The sequence below is a fragment of the Euleptes europaea genome, chromosome 9, assembly GCF_029931775.1.
Source record: "Euleptes europaea isolate rEulEur1 chromosome 9, rEulEur1.hap1, whole genome shotgun sequence".
Lineage (NCBI taxonomy): Eukaryota > Metazoa > Chordata > Lepidosauria > Squamata > Sphaerodactylidae > Euleptes > Euleptes europaea.
Genome location: NC_079320.1, coordinates 15,033,597 through 15,057,934, shown reverse-complemented (window position 1 = coordinate 15,057,934; position 24,338 = coordinate 15,033,597). Strand labels below are relative to the sequence as shown.

The window sequence follows — 24,338 nt, the reverse complement described above, 5'->3', positions numbered from 1 at the left end:
TGCAAATCACAGATGCTTACATTAGTGTTTAGTGTTCAAGCAACATTAAGACCTGCAGCAGTGAAGGCCGAAACACGTATGGTCTGTGAGGTTTACATCTATCAACCTTATGAGTTGCCATTGTGCTCGGTTTTATAATTTTTTATGTTTTTAACCTTGTTATAAGCGCCTTAAAATAAAAGTATTTTTCCATTATATAATTTTACCTTTTCCACCCAACCTTGGGTACCCAACCATCATTCCCAACAGCCTCAGCTCAGGAGGGGAGGGGCTCGATAGGCATCTTCTTCTCACCCCCCCTTGCAAAGCCGGGAGACTCCTCGTGATCTTCTCCCTGGCCTTTTTAAAGAAGGTGCGGCATGCCACGAATCCTCCCTTGCCACTCCCAACCTTTTGTCAGGGTTTACCCTCTCACAGGAGGTTGACAGCCATCCCAGCCACCACCGCAACCCCACCCTACCTCAGCTTCCTGCTGAATGGTACCAGCATGCCACCGATCAGCTGTTGTGGCTGAAGAAGCTCTCTAAAGGTTCTAAGCCTCCTTGTGAACACCATAGGGAGAGTACAATGATCTCGCAAAGACGAAAGGAAAATAATGCCTGTTTGTTCAATGCACCGCATTGACAGCGAGCATTTCTCACAGGTATAAGGTGCAAAGTGTGCTTTAGGGAAGTCTGCCATCTGCCACAGAAATGGCTGCAGCTGGCTTGCATCAAAACAGGCAGTCCCAACCTGTTTTCTTAATTGTTTCTGGTACTGTTGGGACATGCAGGCCTCCTACTAGAAGCATAAGGCAAGTCGACAGAGACAAGCCCCAGAGCTGCTGATAAGGGTGCAGACAATTCAGTATAATCCTTTAAAAACAAGGCATGGGGCTGTGTGAAATACAGACCATTGCTGTGCGCACTGCATTCAAAGAAGAAATTTGTAGAAAACGTAGACACACAGCCATATCTGGGGATGGTCATCAATCTTCGTTGAGTATAAGCAGCTGCTCATGCCAACACGTGCAAATTACTACCTTGTTGCTGAACACTTGAAGGCAAATGGTTTTTAAACAGGTGTGCTTTAGTGGGGTAGAACAGAGGAGGAGGAGAAGGAAAGATTAACGACAGATTTGCCTGTTGTCCCAGGAAATACCGATGCCTAAATATGTCTAAACATTACCCTTAGTTTCCTTTGGGTCATGGCTGTTTCCAATGCAATTTCTCTTAGGGGATCTCTGGACATATCCAGAATGGGTGTCTTCACCATGTCTCCAGGATAGAGGCTAAGCCGAGACTGCCGGAGGGCGATTTTAGCCTGCAGCTGCATCATCTCCTCTTCTTGCCGCTTGAGCATTACTTCTTGGCTTACTAGGCTGCCGTCAAGCGATGCTTCATAATGCCTGTTATTGAGAATGTAAAAGTGAGGCAGGGTGCAAAACAATGTCATTGCCACAAACAAAAAGTTATTAGGCACACTATCTGGCAAACACAGTGCGTTCTAGGTTGCTTCCACTTGGCAATGATTCCCGACTGTGTACTTATTGCTGCTGCCAATGCAGAAGAATTTTTAGTGGCAATAGAGAGAACACATTTGGATAGTGCTTTCCCTCAGTTTCATATCCCACCTGCCATTTTCCCCACCTTTGAACACATGAAGCTGCCTTACAGTGAATCAGACCCATGGTCCATCGAAGTCAGTATTGTCTACTCAGACCGGCAGCAGCTCCCCAGGGTCTCAGGTAGAGGTCTTTCACATCACCTACCTGCCTAGTCCCTTTAACTGGAGATGCCGGGGATTGAATCTGGGACCTTCTGCACGCCAAGCAGATGCTCTACCACTGAGCCACAGCCTCTCCCCTCCCTGTGCTTCCAGATGGCCTTTTCTGCTGACACTATGCCCTGACCTGGCTGGCCCAGGCTACCACAATCTGTTCAGATCTCGGACGCTAAACAGGATCAGCCTTGGTTAGAACTTGGATGGAGAGCACCAAAGAAGTCCAGGGCTGCCATGCAGAGGCTGGCAATGGCAAACCATCTCTCTTTGTGTCCTGCTTCGAAGAAAACCCTGCGGGGGTCACTGTAAACCGGCTGCAACTTGATGGCACTTTACACAATGACACTATAGCAACGTAGTTACATCCAATTTAAATACAAAAGCCAGCAGAACCCCCACTGGGGTGGGAGGTGCAAGGCGAAATGCTGCTGATATGGGTGGGGGAAGTCGGAAAATCCAGAGCGTCCCATCCACATGCTGGGCAAACCTGCTTGGAATACAACCTTTCCAGAAAGCTTGTACCAAACCAAGTTTCAGGCCCAATGGAGCAAAGTAGAGGAAACCATGGAAGTGAGGACTTGGGCGGGGGAGAGGACAATTGCATGTGGATGCTCTATGTAATATGTCCCTTCGATCAGCCTCTGTACCAGAGGACTGGAGAATGGCCAATGTAACACCCATTTATAAAAAAGGTTCCAGGGGGGACCCAGGAAATTACAGGCCAGTTAGCTTAACGTCTGTTCCGGGTAAATTAGTGGAAAGAATTATTAAAGATAGAATTGTCAAGCATATAGAAGGGCAAGGTCTGCTGGGCAAAACCCAACATGGCTTCTGTAAGGGTAGGTCCTGTCTCACTAACCTATTAGAGTTTTTTGAAAGCGTCAATAAGCATGTGGACAGGAATGAGCATGTGGATATTGTGTATTTGGATTTCCAAAAAGCTTTTGACAAAGTCCCCCACCAAAGACTGCTAAGCAAACTTCATAGTCACAGGATAAGAGGACAAGTCCTCTTATGGATTGAGAGCTGGCTGAAAAATAGGAAGCAGAGAGTAGGAATCAATGGTCAGTTCTCCCAATGGCAGGATGAGAGCAGCGGGGTGCCTCAGGGATCTGTGTTGGGACCGGTGCTTTTTAACCTGTTCATCAATGACCTGGAATTGGGGTTAAACAGTAAAGTAGCCAAGTTTGCAGATGACACCAAATTATTTAGGGTGGTTAAAACAAAATCGGACTGTGAAGAGCTCCAGAAGGATCTCTGCATACTGGAAGAATGGGCATTAAAATGGCAAATGAGATTCAATGTAAGTGTAAAGTGATGCATATTGGGGCAAAAAATCCCAACTTCACATATACACTAATGGGATCTGTGCTGGCAGCAACAGACCAAGAAAGGGTTCTTGGGGTGGTAGTGGATAGCTCAATGAAGATGTCAACCCAGTGTGCGGCTGCTGTCAAAAAGGCAAATTCCATGCTCGCCATAATTAGATGAGGAATAGAGAATAAAACTGCTGATATCATACTGCCCTTGTACAAATCTATAGTGAGACCACACTTGGAATACTGTGTACAGTTCTGGTCACCACACCTAAAAAAGGATATTACAGAGCTTGAGAAGGTGCAGAAAAGAGCAACCAAAATGATTAGGGGACTAGAGCAACTGTCCTATGGGGAGCGGTTAAGATGCTTAGGGCTGTTTAGCTTGGAAAGAAGGCGGCTGAGGGGAGACATGATAGAGGTCTATACAATTATGCATGGTTTGGAGAAAGTGGACAGGGAGAAGCTTTTCTCCCTCTCCCATAATACTAGAACACGGGGTCATCTGCTAAAGCTGGAGGGTGAGAGATTCAAAACAGATAAAAGGAAGTATTTTTTCACACAAGGCATAGTTAAATTGTGGAACTCCCTGCCCCAGGATGTGGTGATGGCTGCCAGCTTGGAGGGCTTTAAGAGGGGAGTGGACATATTCATGGAGGAGATGGGTATTCATGGCTGTTAGTTAGAATGGATACTAGTCATGCTGCATACCTATTCTCTCTAGTATCAGAGGAGAATGCCTATTATTTTGGGTGCGGTGGAACAAAGGCAGGATCGTGCTGCTGCACTTGTCTTGTTAGTGGCTTCCTAGAGGCACCTGGTTGGCCACTGTGTGAAGAGACTGCTGGACTTGATGGGCCTTGGTCTGATCCAGCAGGGCCTTTCTTATGTTCTCTAATAAAAATGTGCGATCTGAGACCCTAAGTGGAGCGCAACATCTGTGACCAAGTAGCCACAGCAGAGGACAATGCAAAATCCAAGATCTGGTGTTACCATCTCTCTTCAACAACCAAGAGTGTCTTTGGCAGTCTAAACAAGTGACAGGAAAGGAGGAACAAGTTGGCTTTGCTTTTCTATTCCCCCCCCCCAGCCTCCATTTTGCACCTGAACATCTTCCCTTGCAGGAAGATGTGCACATTCTGAATACTGAGAAAGCACAATGTATTTCTTAACCAAGGGAGGAGAGGTAGCGATTCACAGGCTCAGTTTTAAATGGTGTAAAATCGAGCACAGGAAGAAATGTCTCAGCATGCCAAGTGAGACTGTCTTCTGCAAATACAGAAAACACTTGCTTTTCACTGCATGGTACAAGCAGTGTACATGGTTTAAGGAAACTGAAGCCAATTATGGCTTTCTAGCACATGTGCGCACATCAAAAACAAGCAAACAAACCTTAGAGTAAGAACATAGGAAAAGTCATGCTGGATCACACCAAGGCCCACCAAGCCAAGCAGTCAGTTCACACAGTGGCCAACCAGGTGTCTCTAGGAAGCCCACAAACAAGACAACTACAGCAGCATTGTCCTGCCTGTGTTCCACAGCACCTAATGTAATAGGCATGCTCCTATGATACTAGAGTAGGGTTGCCATGTCCCTCTTCACCACCGGCGGGAGATTTTTGGGGTGGAGCCTGAGGAGGGTGGGGTTTAGAGAGGGGAGGGACATCAATGCCATAGAGTCCAACTGCCAAAGCGGCCATTTTCTCCAGGAGAACTGATCTCTATCGGCTGGAGATAGTTGTAATAGCAGGAGATCTCCAGCTACTACCTTGAGGTTGGCAACCCTATACCAGAGACAGTAGGTATGCATCATGACTAGTATTCATTTTGATTAGTAGCCATGTCCACTCCCCTCTTAAAGTCTTCCAAATTGGCAGCCATCACCACACCCTGGGGCAGGGAGTTCCACAATTTAACTATTTGTGTGTATAATCACCATTTGCAATGACTTACACCTGGGTTGCACATTGATAATTGCTCACAAGCACCTCTGGCCTAAGAATTCTGGAATATGCAAAGCAACCTTCTTTATAAATACAGTCTTAACTGTAAGGAATGTCCATTCGCTGCCTTTTAACAACATGGTCTGAAATGCTCAAGGTCACCTCTACCCCTGAGCTTCTTGGCTTCTGTTCTTAAGTCAGGCCATAGGAATTACTTATTAACTTAATGCCGCTAGGATAATCAGTCAGCTGGAAAATGGATTAAGGCAAAAGCAAGAGTTATGGCAAAGCTTTGTTTGCTAAACTTACCTGAGGGATGCTGAATACCAGTCAAGAGAAAGAAGCCAGGGCAAAGGAATGAGTTTAGGGAATGCGGAATAAGGAGTGAAGCGGAAGGTTCAGGAGCAGAACTGATGGGGAAAGGACCAGACACTGTGAAGGGAAGATGTGCACATTGAATCTATTAGATGTTACAGAACTGGGGTGTCTGTTGTACAAAAGGGGGAAAAGCGTGTCTGCCTTTAAGACAGTGGAGCAAGTTGCACAGAAGTTGATTCTCCCACCACAATGCTGCAGTCAGGGGGGGTTACTGACAGCCACCGAATCTGTGCCTGCTTCAGAGCACTCTCACTTTTAGGATAGAGATACTGGTTTCTATTACCTAAATTTACTGTCTGCCTTGTCGATTTGTTTCCTGAAGGCCACAATGACAAACTAACCGCATAGGGCTCCACTTTATCTCACTTGCACATTTGGTATTTCTTAATTTTCCTAGCAATGCCTACAAAACTCTCTGAATGAATACCCGTTAAAATTATTAAGCAGGACGGATCCAGAGGAAGGCCATCAAAAAGACAAAGCAGAAGATGAAGACAAAGAAGAAGAAGAGTAGGTTTTTCTACCCCAATTTTCTCTACCTTTTTTTAAGGAGACTCAAACTGGCTTACAATTTCCTTCCCTTCCTCTCCCCACAACAGACACCTTGTGAGGTACGTGGGGCTGAGAGAGTTCGGAGAGAACTGTGACTGGCCCAAGGTCACCCAACAGGCTTCGTGTGTAGGAGTGGGGAAACAAACCCGGTCCACCAGATTAGACTCCGCCGCTCATCTGGAGGAGTGGGGAAACCAACCCAGTTCAACAGATTAGAGTCCACCGCTCTTAACCACTAAACCACGCTGGAAAAGCACAGGAATATTGTGCTGGCATCTCAGGGTTACTGATCTCATCTCAGAGGAAAAGGAAAAATACACTCTCAGGACTCTTAAAGGCTGACTAAGCCACCAGCTGTAGTTGTCTTGAACTCAACTGGTGAATAAATGATTAAGAATTGGAGGAAAGGCTACAGACAAAAGCATAAATTCTTGTGGGAGGATAAAAAGGGAAGGGCTGGTTTCAAGCAGAATAGGGTGCAGCACCTTGAAAAAATTACAGCCTCCAGTCTATTTTGCTCACAGCTATTTGTGTTGGCACCAAATTTTTAGTATCTAGAAACTTACTACACTGGTAATTCTATTATTTGTAAAAGACTGGTTCTTCTTGGCAAAGAAATTGCAATATTGGAAAATTACAAGGCACGTTCTTACAGACAAGCGTAAGCATAGGTCCATACTGGTGGAAGTGAAAATGTGTGTTGTGAGGATTAACAGTGGCTGTTTACAGGCTGGGGGTGTGTGTGTGAAAATGTGCCCCGGTCACTTTGTGAAAGCAGGTGGAAAGGGTGTCCATTCTCATGCTGTTATCACCCCACCCAGCCCCTCCCCCGTTTCTCATCACAGCTCTGGACATTTCGCCCCTCCTCATTGCCACCATGGGAATGGGGGCAGAACTGTCAGTTCAAGACACACTTAGGGTTGCCAGCCTCCAGGTAGTAGCTGAAAATCTCCTGCTATTACAACTGATCTCCAGTTGATAGTGATCAGTTCACCTGGAGAAAATGGCTACTTTGGTAACTGGACTCTATGGCATTGAAATCTCTCCTTTCCCCTCCCCAAACCACACCCTCCTCAGGCTCCATCCCAAAAACCTCCTGCCAGTGGCAAAGAGGGACCTGGCAACACAGCAGGCTTGGATCCTGACAACTAAGCAACTAGCTGATGACTGGATACAACTTATTTGGATGCAAGTCATCCCTCTGATTTCCAGACACTTATCTTTTTTTCCCCTGTATATGATACGATTGAGTGTGTGTTTTTTTAAAAAAGACACTTCAAATACAAGAGTGGCATTTTGGTTTCGGCACACCCACATATATCTTAGGGAATGAGTCAGAAATACTTCTGCCTCAGACTCCAACCTCAAACTGATGAAACCCTGAGATGTTCAAGTTTGAGCAAAGCAGATTTAGGTGGGATATAAGGAAACATTTCCTAATTGCAAAAAAAAAAAAAAACCCTTCCATGGTTGGGCAACACAACACATTCCTCAATGAAATTGTGGAATCCCCCCATTCTTGTCTGTGTGTTAAGTGCTGTCAAGTCGCTTCCGACTTATGGCGACCCTATGAATCAATGTCCTCCAAAACGTCTTATCTTTAACAGCCTTGCTCAGGTCTTGGAAATTGAGGTCCATGGCTTGGTAATGGTAATTGAGGGCCGTGGCTTGGTAATTGGCAGTGGTAATTGGCAATGGTAAACCATTTCTGACCAACCCTTACCTTGAAAACCCTATGATGAGACAATCCCCTCCCCCATTCTTAGAGGGTTTGAAAAAGTGCAAGCACAACTACTGGGTTTGGCTTAAAACAGAAACAAGTATGGACATTAGGGAACACGGGGACAGCAAGAAGCACACATGTGCTGTTTCCTGTACTCCTCTATTTCCCAACATAAGACTTATGCATCTTCTCTCCCACAAAGAAATCCACAAGCTTCCCCTCATTTGGAAATTTGCACAGGCAAAGACACAAGCATTCTATCACAGATTGTATGGACAAAATGTGCACAGGAAATGCAAGGTATTTGTGTTTCCTGTTCCTCTTATATTCCACACTTTCCCCAATACATATAAATTACAAGACATTTTGCAAGGAGCCTCAAATACTTGCCAACCAAAATATTTATCTATAGTAGTACCCATTTTTGAATGGGCACATTCTACAATAAGCCTCTGACCTGGGGACTTCTTTCATGAGAATGTGAAAATGGTGAGAATTGCCATGCCTAGAAGTAGGACCTTTTATGCAGTCTCAATTTCCTCTGTCTAACTTCCTGTTTCGGGGGGGGGGGTGTTTCAGTATGAATGCCTTTTGCTCCCTCTAGTTGTCAATTTGATATAACACCAGTTTTTATGAAGCACAAAAAGCTGCTGTTTTAATAAATACAGGGAGAAACGCTTCATTTAAAGCTGTGTGATGTTGAATCAACCATCATTCATAATTAAAAAAAAAAAAACCCTGAAGAAACAGGAAGTCAGATACAAGGAAAGTGAGAATGCATAAAAGGCCTAGCTCTGTTTAGTACAATTTGGTGGTTTGCTTATACGAATATGTGTATATGTGTGCGCATGCACATATGTGTTTATGCATATGTTCAATACACAGATACATCTATACCAGGGAGGGGCAGAAAACAAATGTCTATGACTGAGAATCAACATTTGTAAGAAATCAGTTAAGATAATAACTTCTCCATTTTTACCTTGATCTTTGTCCCTGGATTTGATTCGATGGGGAAACATCATCTGAACTTGGGCCACTGGAGTCATCTCTTTTTAAACCTTCTGTTCTCTTCACTGGAATATGAAAAAAATCAAGATAAAATGGACTTTAGGTTACATAAACAAAAATATTGCCAAAGCATCATTGATTTCGTTCAACACAGAACACTAGCTTTAAAAGAATCAGTAATGGCATAGAATATTGAGGGAGGGGAAATTCCTAAAGGTATTTATACTTCAGGCTTCAATTTGTTTAATATTCATTCTCTTTTCCTACAGGATCCTAGAAAGGCTCATTCTGAAAGGGTCACCTAGACATCTTTAACGGAGAATTTTTAGAATAAGAACATAAGAAAAGCCATGCTGGGTTAGACCAAAGCCCATCAAGTCCAGCAATGTCCAATTTCAAATGATACCCATATTGTTTAGATTGGGATTCATTTAGTTCAGTCTCCAAACTGATGACTTGGCTATAAAATTCATTATCCAAACATATGCCAAGTTTTCAATTTTCTTTCAACTGTTCCCTCTCAGAACAACGTCCAGGGATCAAAGCACCTTCTAAAATTAAAAACAGACCCCTTGTAGAAGGTTGAGGCTTAAGGTGAGTTCAGAGAAGGCTGAAGATCACTGTTCTGGGAGAGGGAAATTATTTGCCTGAAAAATATTTTATAAGACCTCGTAGAAAAGCAGTGATCAGAAGAACATCAATTTAGGAGCCTTGCTTGATGATAATGGCACTTTGATAGCTGTGCTAGTTCACAGCAGCAGTGGCCTCTTAAAAATTAAGAAAATGTATTCAAGTATAAGCTTCACTTCATCACTTCTAATGGAGCCTAGGACAGCTTACATGATTCTCTCTTCCTCCATTTTAATCTTGTGAGGTAATTTCCACTGAGTGAAAGTGACTGGTACATACCCAGAATGTTTCATGGCTAAGGAGGGATTTGAACCCAATTCTCTGTGGTCACAGTCTGATACTCTAACAATTACACTTCACTACAAAGACTTTGTGTCAGCCCTGGTTAGTATTTGGATGGAAGACCACCAAGGAATACCAGGGTTGCTATGCAGAGGAAGGCACTGGCAAACCACCTGTTAGTCTCTTGCCATGAAAACCCCATAAGGAGTTGCCATAAGTTGGCTGTGACTTGATGGCACTTTACACACACACACTCAAAGAGTTTGTAGTGTGTCTTGCAAGGTTTTGTTAATGTGTCTTTCAATGTTTTGAGTGTGACAAAAATGTGGTACAAAAATGTGGCAAATAAAGGCAGTAAAGGAAAGGATAAACCTATAAAAACAAAAACGGAATCAACATTGCTGATGTAACTCACTTTTGGCAGGTTCACAATGAGAACCTTCACTATAGGAAGCCCAATTTTGTATGTTTGAAATAAAAAACAAGCAGTTCGTACCTTGCCTAAAATCTGCTTCAGAAGAAATGAAGGACGGGCCTTCACTGTCTGTACCGTATATGTCATTGTGGTAAGATCTGTACCTTCGTCCATGTTCTGCAAGTGATTTAAATAATAAAAAAAAGAGCAGGGTTAACCCAAACACCATCAATAGTGATTTAAGTACCACCTCAATTACCCCATTTTGAGACACAGCAAAAAAAATACTAGTCTCCGGTTGGATCTTTCTGCTAAGTGAGGAATCTGCCATTCACGGAAAGCATCCTTCCATACACCGAACATTTCCCACTAATGAAAGGAAGCCTTTAGAATCTAAATCTCTTTTCTGTTCTGGAATTTATTTGCTGCAGGATGTGTTGATTGCCACTAGCATACATGGCTCTTTAAAACATTATGATTAATTCGGTGATTCTGTTCACCACTTTGCATGAACAGAGCTTAATGGTATTGGAACTTGACAGTTTTGCAAGGTTTCTTTAGTGCTAGTAAAGAGGTAACACTATAAAACAAGGGTCCCCAATCTTTTTGAGCCTGCAGGCACATTTGCAATTCTGACTAAAGGGTGATGGGCACAATAACAACATAGGTGCAGCAGGCTGTGCAACTAATCATAAAATGGCTGCCCCAGGAGGGGGAGCTAGGCACAACATGTCATGGATCAAGGTTATATACAACTCTAATAGTAACTCTTCAACATTTCAAGCAGAAACTCTGTTTAACAGGATGCCTTTTAATCTGCACAACCAATCAGAAGCCTTGCTGGGAGGAAATCTCACCTAACCTCAAGCACTTGCTGGGAGGAAATCTCACCTAACCTCACCCTCAAGCACTTGGCGGGCACAAGGAAAGGAGTCAGTGGGTGCTATGACACCCATGGGCACCATGTTGGCGACCCCAGCTATAAAACATTAACTGTTACTTCTACAGTGGGATACAATAATATATTAAAGAATAAAGAAATTTTAAACTTCTATTCCTCATATTTTGATTTTCAAAATGGAAACCCCCCAACCAGCCATCATAATTTCCTAAAACCTAGCAATGATGGACATATTTTAATTTTTTTTCAAATTCTCAAAAAAACAAACAAACAAAAAAAAAACAATTGAGGACCAAAGGAAGACATAAAACTGATTACATGAGCAACATGGTACCAGCAGGCAACTTGGTACAAAACATTCATCTAGCTGCAGGAAGGCAAAGATGGGTTCTGAGGATAATTATAGGTTTTCAACAGTGTGGGATTGCTCTGGAAGACTGCAAAGATATTTTCATTTGATCTGGGATAGGTTTTCACCATATGGAATAGGAAAAGGAAAGTGACAAGGAAACAGAAACACATTTGACCAAGCCATCAAGTAGATTAGAGCCTTGTATGGAAGCCTTTTTGTTTGGAAGAGTCAGATTTTTGTGCATGTGTTACTGCCTCTAAAATAGAAATGCACCTATCCAAACCTTACTGCTGTTTATTATTCAGTGTTGCAACTAGGGTGGAGTGCCTTAACATTCAGAACATTATCAAACTTTTCACAGCTAAGTAGACCCTGAATAAAAATCAGTTCCAATGAATTTAAACCTGGCAAAGTTGTCAATGAATCCGTGAATAGTGCGGGAGCCAGCCAGGGGCAAGTGATGTGTCTTGCAAAGCAAACATCTGTGCTAATCTGTGTTGAGATAACACACACAAACACAATATCAGGTCATTCAAATATCAAGTTAAAGTAGGCATTGGCTGTCACCCAGGCCAAGATCATGCAGAAATCCTGCAATCTGGAATAATGAGAGGTTCTCCCTGAAAACCAATTTGCACATGTTCTTCCAAAACCTCTCTTGCAACAGTGATCTGTGCTGTCAAGTCTGTTCACTCAACAAAATACTATGTTCTTGGCATCGCCGTAACCCAACAAAACACCAATCAAACCACATTAAAACCTGATCTGGAAACCAGTGGATTATAAAACTATATATTTGAAGCACAGAGATTATGTCAGGAAACAAAAGCACTGTGTGTGCATGGTGCCGTGTTTGCTCTTTTATGTAAGCATAAAAAGAACTGAAGCTTCCCTTCTAAAATGACATAGAAAAGCAGCAAAATTTGTAATGGGAAGAAAACAGCTGGGTTTATGCACAAGGTAAGTAAGCTACACTTTCGAACTTCAGAATATGAAGGGACTCTAAATACAGAAAAAAATTGCTAAGAATTACTAAAATACCGCTTGGTAATGCTATGGGGTCTCTTAAACTTGTCTTAATCCAGCCGTGAAAGTGAGTTACTGTGGGGAAATGGTAGATGCATTCACAAGTTACATTATTCACAAGCTGCAACTATTGGTGGAGGTATTGTCGAAGGCTTTCACGGTCAGACTTCATTGGTTCTTGTAGGTTATCCAGGCTGTGTGACCGTGGTCTTGGAATTTTCTTTCCTGACATTTCGCCAGCAGCTGTGGCAGGCATCTTCAGAGGAGTAACACTGAAGGACAGTGTCTCAGTGTCAAGTGTGTAGGAAGAGTCAGAGAGGGGTTGGGTTTGAGCTGAGTACTGTCCTGCAGAAGTAATGTGCTAATCATTGTCTTGTATCAAGATAATGTACTAATGAGGGTGTGGTATGTTAATATGGAACCATTGTATCCTGAAGTGATCTGTTAATGTGTGAAATCCAAAGCTAATCTGCATGGCTATTGTTGACTGTAGCCTTTGTTAGTCTGGAGGTTTTTCAGGGCAGGAAGCCAAGCCTTATTCATTCTTAAACTCTCTTCTTTTCTGTTAAAGTTGTGCTGATGTTTATGAATTTCAATGGCTTCTCTGTGCAATCTGACAAAATTGGTGGAGGGTTACTTGGTTGCATTAGAGTTGCCAGCCAGCAGGAGACTGGGGGGAGGGGGGTTGTTACATTGATGGCATGACATCATTTCCAGGGGCAAACCCAGAAATGACATCATGCCATCGATGCAATGGTGATTTTTTTAACTCATCCCCCAGCCTCTCTACCGAGCTACGGTTTGCATGTATACGGTATCATGTTCAGTCTCTGCCATCTACAGCTAAAAGGATCTCTGTAGCAGGTGCTGGGAGAATACCCATCTCTGCTCAAGACATTAGAAAGCTACTGCAAGTCAGAACAAAACATGCTGAGGTAAGTAGGAAAAAAAATCTAACTTAGCACAACACAGATTCATACTCTTACTAAAAAGAAGGAACAGTTACAGAAACTGGCTGGATCGTGTGCTACTTTTGTTTGAACGAAAAGATAACTGCAGGTGGTGATCAGGGAGTTGGCAAAATGTTGGGATTATATCCAAATTCAACATGCTGCATTGCCAAAGCTGGGATCTAAAAGATAAGGTTCATAACAAGGCTCAGAAAGACAGAGGATCAGTCTTGTGGTACAGAAAAGCATAGAATCAATGTTGTTCTTCAAACTCTAAGCTCTGCTTACACATTCTATGGGGCCAAACAACCTTGATCAGCCATCAACAGGCTTCAAGGCAGTTACAAAACAAGTTTCTTGAACATGGGAGTTTTCTTATAATGAGTCAAATCACTGGTCTAGCAAAGTCACAGTTTTCTACTCTGACTGCCAGTGGCTCTCCAGGAACTCAGGTAAAGGTTTTCCACATGACCTGATTCATTATTTAAATTGGAGAATCCAGGGATCACACCTGGGACCTAAGGTATGCTCCACCACTAAGCAGTGGCCCTTCCTTTAAATAGAACTAAGAGGACACACTAGGACCAATACTCTCTTCAGGGGAGGGGCTGTGGCTCAGTGGTAGAGCATCTGCTTGGCATGCAGAAAGTCCCCGGTTCAATCCCCGGCATCTCCCGTTAAAGGGACTAGGCAAGTAGGTGATGTGAGAGACCTCTGCCTGAGACCCTGGAGAGCTGCTGCCAGTCTGAGCAGACAATACTGACTTTGATGGCCCATGGGTCTGATTCAGTATAAGGCAGCTTCACATGTTCATGTGTACTATACACACTCAGGAGAAGTCCTTTAACCACTCACCCAACTAAGCACAGAAACGGGAAGTGCCAGAGGTTGAACTAGGAGCCCTCTGCATGCAATGTATATGCTCTACCATTGAACCTTTGAGATCCATGGTGGTGGACTTCCAGCCCAAGGGAGGTGCTTTTGTCCACTACTGATATGATATGAATGACCTTATTCTTAAGCTTGCGAGAGCCATAAAGAGCAAGGGCAAACATAAATGCATCTTTGGGGCTGATTTGGGGGCCCAATTCATGTAAGTTGCTGAGACTACAAAGGACAACTCATATGGTTGGTGGGTCTCCACAGACCCACCAGCAAGAAAGAGTTGCATATTAGACCTAATCAACAAGTACAGCTTTACAGAAATGAACTACAACACTGTGGGTGCGATGATCACAATGGATAAATACGGTCCTGCAAGTCAGTCCTTATTTTGGAAGCTTTTTTAAAGCCAAAAATAAAAATAAAAATGAGGGGGCCAAAGACTGGTACAGAGACCACATCCCTATAATCATTTATATGGCAGTATAATTAAAGGGTCAAAATGAACAACACTCAAAAGATTCATTCTTATGTCCTTCAGCAGTTTTTTTTTTAAAAAACACACCCCTAATTAGTAGCCCCAGGGGGCTGCTTTCAAGATATGTGAAAGGTCCCTGGGTTCAGTCTTTTCTTTCCATGCTTCTTCCATAATTTAAAAACACTCTTCAAAGCTGCAATTGGCTAAGCAAGGAGAGGCAAGTCAGCTTTACATACATCTCTCTCTCTTTGGAGACACATTTTAAATTATGGAAGAGACTTGGGAGAAAGGGTTAAAATCCACTCCCCCTCCCCCCTTTTCAAGGCAGCCATCATGTTTACTTTGGTCCCAAGCAGAGCTTTACAAAATTTCATCTTTGTCCTTGTAACAGCTGTCAAAATTAGGCAATGTTGTGTGCCGGCCACAATACCATTCCAGAGCTTGGATAGATTTAGTCTTGGCCAATTACCCTCCTTATTACAAACCCTGTTCCACATGGTTTTTGTCCCATGAAAATATTCTTTTTTGTTGATCAAAGGGGACCTCCCTTCTTCCTCCCTTTTTCACCAGCGGAAAAGCTAGTTGGCTCCAACTCAACTCTTTATCCATTTATTACGGTATTATCTTTTAGCTACATCAACGCACACCGTTGACAGTTTACAGACGTTAATGCAGAATCCCATCAACAGCCAAAAAAGGAAAAGGACAGCTCCCCAGCCTTAAAGAGCTTGCAATATAGAATCCTCAAGAGAGCTGTGACTAGCCCAAGGTCACCCAGCTGGCTTCATGTGTAGGAGTGGGGAAACAAATCCAGTTCACCAGATTATCCTCCGCCGCTCATGTGGAGGAGTGGGGAATCAAACCTGATTCTCCAGATCAGAGTCCACCGCTCCAAACCACCACTCTTGGCCACTATACCACAATCTAGAGAGCCAGCATGGTGTAGTGGTTAAAAGCGGTAGTTTGGAGAGGTGGGGAACGAAAACCCAAGTGAGGGGGTCGCAGATCCCGCCCCCCAATAAATCTTCAAAATATTCCAAGACTTACACATTTGGGGGGGCATCACCCTCTGCCCAAATATGCATACTAAGGAAGTGCAAGGTACTTTTCATTATATTTCCTAATACAGAGGAAGTGGCAATTCCTTCATTCTAAGCGGCATTTCCTGATCCTAGCACTTAGTGCAGATAGGGACTTTCCCTACTTACTTCCATCAAAGCAGGGGGGAAATCCTTCTAGAGTTAGCTGGGTACTCATTTCACCGACCTCGGAAGGATGGAAGGCTGAGTCAACCTTGAGCAGGCTACCTGGAACCCACTTCCGTCGGGATCGAACTCAGGTCGTGAGCAGAGCTTTTGACTGCAGTACTGCAGCTTAACACATTGATTAATTGAAGGGATTTTCTTTTTAAAAGGCAGAACGTAAGTTAAATATCTCAGGCAACACATTTACAATGGAACCAGAATTAGAGGTTTAATTGTGGACAACGTAGAATAAATCCATAACTACTACTGCATGCTGACAGCAAATTTGTCAAGTGAACAGCCAGCAGATCTAGGAATGCTTTCCTTCTGCAGTACCAGGCGTTTGAAAAAATTAGGAAGGGTTTCTGGGTAAAAGATGTGACCATGTGCTTTTGGTATTCCAAAACTTGAGAGAGTGGGAATGATCAAATTGTTGCTCATCAGTAGGCTGGGCTGAGCTTTTGTGAGTACAGTCACAGTCACATACACACACACAAATCAAACATTTTAAGGGTAAGATTATTCTCCTGCCTCGCCCTAAATACCGGGAGTGGTTTTCAACTTGGTTTCACAAACTGCATGTGCACAAAGAGATGGGGGAAGTTTACATTTACAGCTGTCCCAAGGGTTGGGCAACCTGTGTCAAGATGGCAACTCAATGGACCACCTCCCTGGTGCTCAACTGCCACAATACATACAGAGAGGGCAGCAAAGTGAATAGTGGCCACTGGTCCTGGTCACATTGATTCTTGCTCACCTGCCCCAGCATGCTGTAGTGGTTAAGAACGGTGGATTGGAGCGGTGGACTCTTATCTGGAGAACCGGTTTTGATTCCCCACTCCTCCACATGAAGCCAGCTGGGTGACCTTGGGCTAGTCACAGTTCTCTCAGAACTCTCTCAGTTTCTCCTACCTCACAAGGTGGGGAGAGGAAAGGAAGGCGATTGTAAGCCGGTTTGATTCTCCTTAAAAGGTAGGGAAAATGGGCATATAAAAACCAACTCTTCTTCTCTCTTGCAGTAATGGCTGCAGCTTCTGCTCCCGCCAGCTATAATTTCTCATGTAAGCAGGTGAGTGACCAGCGACCAGCAGCAGTCAGGCACCCGCTACTGCGTGCCCTCTGGCATGGGAGGAGGGAAGGAATAACAGGAGCCACTAGCTCTAGTTGCACGTGCATGCTGAGGGAAGACAAAAGGAGCGGCAGACCCCACCTTTCCAGGGTGGCAATCCTTCTGGAGGCACTCGCTGCCACTGCTGTACAAGCGGCAGCCCCTCCAAAGGTTGGTTATCAGTGCCAACTCCTGACGCCAGCCCAGTTCGCTTTTAATTCATAGGAATAATTTTGTTTTGAAACTCAACCTAGGCAGAACAATACTCCATTCCAGAGGAGTTAGTCTACTGTAGCAAAAGAAAACCGAAGTTCAATGGCACCTTCAAGACTAGCAAGTCTTATTTCCAGCATGGGTTTTTGGTGAGTCAGATCTCACTTCCTCAGATGCAATGGAAAAAATAAAACAATTAAAGGAGAAGGGGGGAAGGGAGGAGCAAAGACAGACTTGGTATCATAAGTTAGAGACTTGAACAATACTCAGCCTTTATATAATGCTTTTGCATATCCAAGATGACTGTTCTCTTTGTAATCTTTACAACTCTGTAAATTCAGTCAATATTGTCTCCTCTGTATTGCAGACAGAGAACACTTGCTTGCATAAAATTACCAAGTGCGTTCATACAGGAGGCATGATTTGAACTGAGGACTCTGGCGCACACTCTTACAGTACTTTCACATATTAGTCTCACATATTAGTCTCACAGGGGTAAATTACTTTGTAATGTGAACGTAAAAGCTAAATTGGCTAGACCAAACAGAGACCTAATGATAAATGTATGGCTGCATTTCAAGTCAAACAACTACCAACAAAACAACAGCCAATATGGTATTGTAGTTAAAGCACTGGACTAGGGCTGCAAAAACCAGGGTTCAAAACCCCCTCTGCCATGGAGTTCACTGGATAACTTTTGGTTCTTTAATTATTTGCCCATTTAATTGTCACATTTTGACTATTTTAGTATTATTGAACTCTGGAATTCTGGATTTTTTGAATGCTGCATTGAAATTTTGAGAACAGGCTAACAAATTTAAGTGAATGAATAAAATAAATATAAAGCACTGTCTGGTCTTTTGGACTGAACATGGCATATAAGAAGAACAAGAAGAGTTGGTTTTTATATGCCAACTTTCTCTACCACTTAAGGGAGACTGAAACCGGCTTACAATCACCTTCCCTCCCCCTCCCCACAACAGACACCCTTTGAGGTAGGTGAGGCTGACAGAGGACTAACAGAGCTGTAACTTGCCCAAGGTCACCCAGCTGGCTTCATGGGGAGGAGTGGGGAAACAAATCCAGTTCACCAGATTATCCTCCGCCGCTCATGTGGAGGAGTGGGGAATCAAACCTGATTCTCCAGATCAGAGTCCACCGCTCCAAGCCACCACTCTTGGCCACTATACCACGCTGACTCTCTGGTATAACAAAATCCTGGTATAACAAAATCCACTGACCTTCAGCATCCATGGCTTGCCTCAGCTGCTGCAGCTTTTTCTGCCTCTCTCGGATCCTGTCAAAGGCACTTGAAATGGCAGCAGATGTTGAAAACTCTGGCACATGGTGCACCTGATCTAGTTTTTGAGGACCAAATACATCAAGGGCTATGCTCCCATCAGAGTATCTTCCCTCCTTGCTTCTAGCTGCTGCTGAAGTCCGTGCCGCAACCGTCCCCGCATGACGGTAGTTCCTGTGAGACTCCCCAGCATGGTCTCTCTCAGTCACTGGTTCAGTGGTGGACAGCAAGTCTGAGGAGGAAGCCCAAACTTTCCGTTTGGGACGGGCGTCGGCTCCAGCGTAACCTTTCCTTTCCAAGTCCGCAGCTCTACACCGGTATGGGCAGCAAGTATTTGTGGCATCTCCGTGGCCAGAGTGGTAATGGGAGGAAAGGTCTTGGCAAAATTCTTCTTCACCTTGTGAACCTCTGATGGACAAAACCCCCGTTGACTTGCTAAGCCCTTTGTTAAGTGTGTTAAGTGTGGCCAGCTGAGAGAACTGCGTCTTGTGAATTTCTGGAGCATCGACCGCCAAACTTCTTCCTGGAATGAAGAGCATTTATCTTGAAGATGTTTGGTTATACACTTGGCGGATACATCTATTTTATTAGCTGTGTAAAGTATACAAGTTAAAAACGCGGTTACATTTTGGGGAGGGGGACAGGTATTTGCAGGCAAATACAATTCTCAGCAATTACCCAGTTATGAAAAAGCTCAGAACAGAACTCAATTTTTCAAGTACGCAGAAAATTAAAATTTTGTGTCGGTCTGAATTATCCCAAGAAAAATGCTGGGTTTAGGCTCAAGATTTCATCTTGTGTAAGCATCTAAGCATGTGCTGGAAGATATAATAACCTGTAGCCTTAATCCAAAATGGGGGGAGGCACGCATAGCCCTCTGACTTAAGCCTGTCGTCTATATGGGAAAGATTCCAGAGGTAGAGATGCCCTGTGAGATGTCAAGATGAAGGGCAAGTTTTGCCATAACTGTAACAACATCTTTAGTAAACTGTTGTACAATGAATGGCAAGGATCACATTTGGGGGCACTGGTGATCCCAGTCATTGAAAAACCACACCTGCTTCTATCTGGACTGCCTCGCCTCTCCATCTGCCCACTACCTCACCCCAGGTTCTATTTCTTGGTCATGATGCTGGGGGGGGGGGTTGGAAGGAATGTTAGGAAATGGTTCGGAGCGGTGGTGTGGAGCGGTGGACTCTAATCTGGAGAAGCGGGTTTGATTCCCCACTCCTCCACATGAGTGGCAGACTCTAATCTGGTAAACTGGGTTGGTTTCCCCACTCCTCCGCATGAAGCCTGCTGGGTGACCTTGGGCTAGTCACAGCTGTCTCAGCCCCAACTACCTTCTCAGGGTGTCTGTTGTGGGGAGGGGAAGGGAAAGTGATTGTAAGCTGGTTTGACTTTTAACTTATACTTTTTCTAAGGAACCTATATTTGCTTTTGAGGAATCACAACATTCAGTTCAAATTGCTTCTGAAAAGCACATCAATACAGAATTGACTCCTGTCCGGATATAGAATATTGGAAAGACAAGCTAGCAGAGTACGCAGTGATGGCTAAGTTGACAAATTATGTGAACAAAAGATCCAGTGAAGAGTTCAAAAAAAAATTATATTATGCATATGTCTCATAAACTATGTAAAACTGGAAAGGAAAATGTTTAGTTATAATGCTATAATGGAAAAGTATGTAATAGAATCTAGAGGATATATATTTATCTAAGCAGTTAAAATGATTTAATAATGGTTAGCTTTTCTATGCAAGTATAAAGTATCTATATTTTGAGAGAGAAATATTGATTAAAAAGCAGTAGACTCAATGTTCTAAAGTTTGCACAGTATTTACAGGAAAGATTCAAGAAGAAAAAAAAAAATTTATATGTCCACTCAGTTAAAACCTATTTTAGTATATTTTAGATCTGTATTGTGCTGTTTGTGTATGTGATGTGCTGGATATGTATTGTTTGTGTTTATTTTGTTATATTATTGTGTTTATTTTGTTATATCTCTTTGTATGTTTGAATGTTTAAGTTTAAATGAAATAAAAATATTAAACAAAAAACACAGAATTGACTCCAAACAGCAACCCACAGGCTGCATCTGTTGTCTCGTCTTTAACTCTCTGGCGTTCCTCTCACGGGATTAAAAAATGCAACTTCTCCATAAAATCCTGCCCACGCCCCTAACAAAGTGACCTAACAGATTCATCTGTATTAATTCAGCCAAGTAATACTAAGAGTCTTCAGGCATTCCTTGAACTATATTTCTGATTCAGCGCTCCAATTATTGCTTGCACAGATGGAAACTTTGAGGGGAAGATGATACGCATGAGCATGAAAATGTGTTTCGTTTCTATATGGAAACAAAAGATGAGGCTCAAGGGGGCATTAAAGGGATGGAACTCAATTCTGTCAGGGAGATAAATATAGCTTTTATCCCCAAACTGTCAAAGATAAAACACACTGACGGCATGCGGTTACATAACACCTGATCAATTGCCTTTGCTAACACTATTGCACTGCTAACAAGCAGCTAGGGCCTCAAAAATCAGACCATTTTCTTCAGAGTAGTTACAGCGATGTCAGAGGATTTACACTTTAGTAAGTCATACTCTCCTAATTTCTGACGCTTCCATTAAAAATTAAATCTTACCCTTAATTTTCCAATCTCCTGGTTCGTTTGTTTTATGGCTATGCTTTGAGAGTGTTTATTTATGGCACACCTAACAGTGCTTTTGTAACACTGTATATCTGAACAATTAAATTATTAAGTGGCGTTTACATCATTTATAGTAATTTTAACAATTGCATTATTTTAACAGTGCCATTTTCTCCACAGTTCTATAATTCAGACACGCAGGTGCTACTTCAGTGAGCGTGCTATAAATAATTAGCTAAATATTTTAACATGGCTTGACTCTGGAAGAAAAAGAGATAAAATGTTCTTAATATTGAATATTTGTCTACGAAATTTGTCATAAGCCTATAAATGCTCATTACAAATCTCAATATTTAGAGCATTACACTGTAGTAACAGCCAAACATATCCTGCTTTTATTGAGTATTTCATCTTCATGTGGGGTTGTGCTCTCAAATACTTGGTTAAAGAAGTCAGATGGCACATAAAACCAAACTTATGGTGTCAGTTCCCCCTAGCACAAGCTCTAGCGCAAGCAGAATTTTTGCACTGGATCCAATCCATCAAGCCTACTTTAGATGTAATGGCAAATACGGTTTGCTGAGAACAAGGTAGAAGGGAACTGTAGTGCACACAGCCAAGAGGGACCACATGAGCCCAAGGTTCATTAATGCAATGCACAGCCTCGGTTTGCCATTACATCTGAGGACAGCCTTGCTAATTTGACAAATATCTGAACATACCCCCTGTGGTGAAGGAGCCAAGAAACTATTTCATCATGTGTTGGTTCACATCCTCCAGTGTGTGTTCACATCTATTATCTAGAGCAGAGGTGTCAAACATAAGGCCCAAGGGCCGGATCCGGCCCCTTGAAAGCTCTTAAAATTGAGTTCGACACCCCTGAGCTAGAGCTTTGGAGGTGACTATCCTGTCCACTCTTGACCGGGTAAGATTTTCCCTGTTAGACAAACTTAATAGGGTAAGAGCTTGGGGGTTTACTGGAGAAACAGGATGAGGGTGTAGCAAAAAGCGCCTTCTATTAGATAACATCTAGTTTGGAGGTGGGCCCCATTCTTCCACTCAGAAAATCTGGCTGCACTGATTCACGCAACAGTAATCTCAATCCTACTCTAACGCACTCTGTGCAGTTCTTCCTTTTGAGTATGGTGCTTGCAGTTCCAGCTCTCTCAGGGCCCATTTAGATGTGACAGCCATCCTCAGGTTCAACCCTGGGATGTGCTACCATTTTAAAATGTGAGTCTCCGGCCAGAATTCACTTTAAACTGCGCCAAAGAGGTCCAATTCTGGTAGGGGCCACTGTGGATCACGGGGAGGAGGCAATCTTGACTACCCCCCACACTGCACCATTTTAAAGAGGAAAAACGGCACTTGGAAGGAAGATGGGATCCCCTCCTCCCCCCGTGCCATGGTGGTCCCAACCAGAACTGGGCCCCCGAAACACAGTTTAAATTAATTTCCCATTGGGAAACTCACTTCTTAGAATCATAGAATTGGAAGAGGCCATATAGGCCATCTAGTCCAACCCCCTGCTTAATGCAGGTTCAACCTAGAGCATCCCTGACAAGTACTTGTCCAGCCTCTGCTTAAAGACTGCCAGTGGGGGGGGGGCACTCACCCCCTCCCTAGGTGGCTGATTCCACTGTGGAAAATCTCTTACTGTAAAAATTTCCCCCCTAATATCCAGCCGGTACCTTTTCTCCCACAATTTAAACCCATTATTGCGAGTCCTATCCTCTGCTGCCAACAGGAACAGCTCCCTGCCCTCCTCTAAGTGACAGCCCTTGAAGGTAATAATGGGCTTAAATCATGGGAGAAAATGTAACAGCTTGATATTAGAATGGTGCTTTATTCCCAGGACAAACCTGGGGACACCCGTCACTTCTAGATGGGCCCTCACTACCCACCAGTGTAATAGTTTCACAATTCAGACTAACACCTGTTGGTTACTCCCTCCAATAGGGAAGTTAGGACACTCAAAACTAGAGTAGAACTTTTTTCAGTGGCCCTCCTACTTAGGGAACAGCCTTCCTGAAAATGTTAGGAAGACTTCCACTTTGTTGAAATTTCGTATATTCTTCAAGGTGAAATTATTCAGGAGGGCTTTTGAGACTGCCATCTCGACTTTTAATAATTACATAATATTTGTTAGTTTTTATGGATTATTGAGTCTCATTTCAGAGAAAGGTGGGCTATAATGCCCTAAATAAATAAATAATAAAACTGTGGCATCTGGTAAACAGGTAGAATAATCTGCCTTCTGAGGCAAAAACCTGTCAGTCTAGTCAGAAAGCCAGGAGAAGCACTTACCTCCTTTGCCATACTTATCTGGAAGGCAGAAGATTAAAAAGCAGACGAAATTTCACAAACACGAATACTCCCTTCATTGCCAAACATTTACCTGTGGGAAGACCTTTTCCTCTCAGCCTCTCACGGATGGCCTGGCTCCTATCAGTCTGCAGCTTTCTATCCCCGATGCAGGAAAGCTGATCCACCTGTAGAAAAGGCAGATCAAGCACATCTGAAGCGTCCATGAGCTAGCAAGTTTACAGGGAAGTACTGGGGGGAAAGGTCAGCACATTCAAAGCAACTGTTCTTCATACACAAATAGACTCGCCAACTAGCCAGTGGAAAGCATGTTTTGTCACTCTGGTGAATGGCAGAGGATGGGAGCAGGAAAGGCCTGGATGTTCCCAAAGGCTTGAGGGTAGAATCATAGAATCATAGAGTTGGAAGGGACCACCAGGTTCATCTAGTCCAACCACCTGCACAAAGCAGGAAATTCACAACTACTTCCCCCACACACACCCCAGTGACCCCTATCCCATGCCCAGAAGATGGCCAAGATGCCCTCCCTCTCATCATCTTCCTAATGTCACAGAATCAGCATTGCCGACAGTTGGCTATCTAACCTCTTCTTAAAAACCTCCAGGGAAGGAGAGCTTACCACCTCCCGAGGATGCCTGATCCACTGAGGAACCACTCTAACTGTTTGAAAATTCTTCCTAATGTCTAGACGGAAACTCTTTTGATTTAATTTCAACCCGTTGGTTCTGGTCCGACCTTCTGGGGCAACAGAAAACAACTTGGCACTATCCTCTATATGTCAGCCCTTCGAGTACTTGAAGATGGTTATGATATCACCTTTCAGTCTTCTCTTCAAGCTTAACATGCCCAGCTCCTTCAACCTTTCCTCATAGGACTTGGTCTCCAGACCCCT

At 43.4% G+C, this 24,338-nt stretch overlaps 1 protein-coding gene across 1 annotated transcript in view; it reads right to left on the bottom strand.

Moving 5' to 3' along the window:
- The window catches only part of PTPN13 (protein tyrosine phosphatase non-receptor type 13), a 135,563-nt gene that overhangs the window by 75,349 nt on the left and 35,876 nt on the right, over positions 1-24,338 (bottom strand). Inside the window, exons 5-9 of the mRNA XM_056855303.1 lie at positions 23,520-23,613; positions 18,406-18,987; positions 10,092-10,187; positions 8,655-8,748; positions 1,168-1,387 (exon numbers count right to left, since the gene is read on the bottom strand). Coding sequence (XP_056711281.1) covers positions 1,168-1,387; positions 8,655-8,748; positions 10,092-10,187; positions 18,406-18,987; positions 23,520-23,613 — 1,086 coding nt within the window. The remainder of the gene's footprint in view (positions 1-1,167; positions 1,388-8,654; positions 8,749-10,091; positions 10,188-18,405; positions 18,988-23,519; positions 23,614-24,338) is intronic.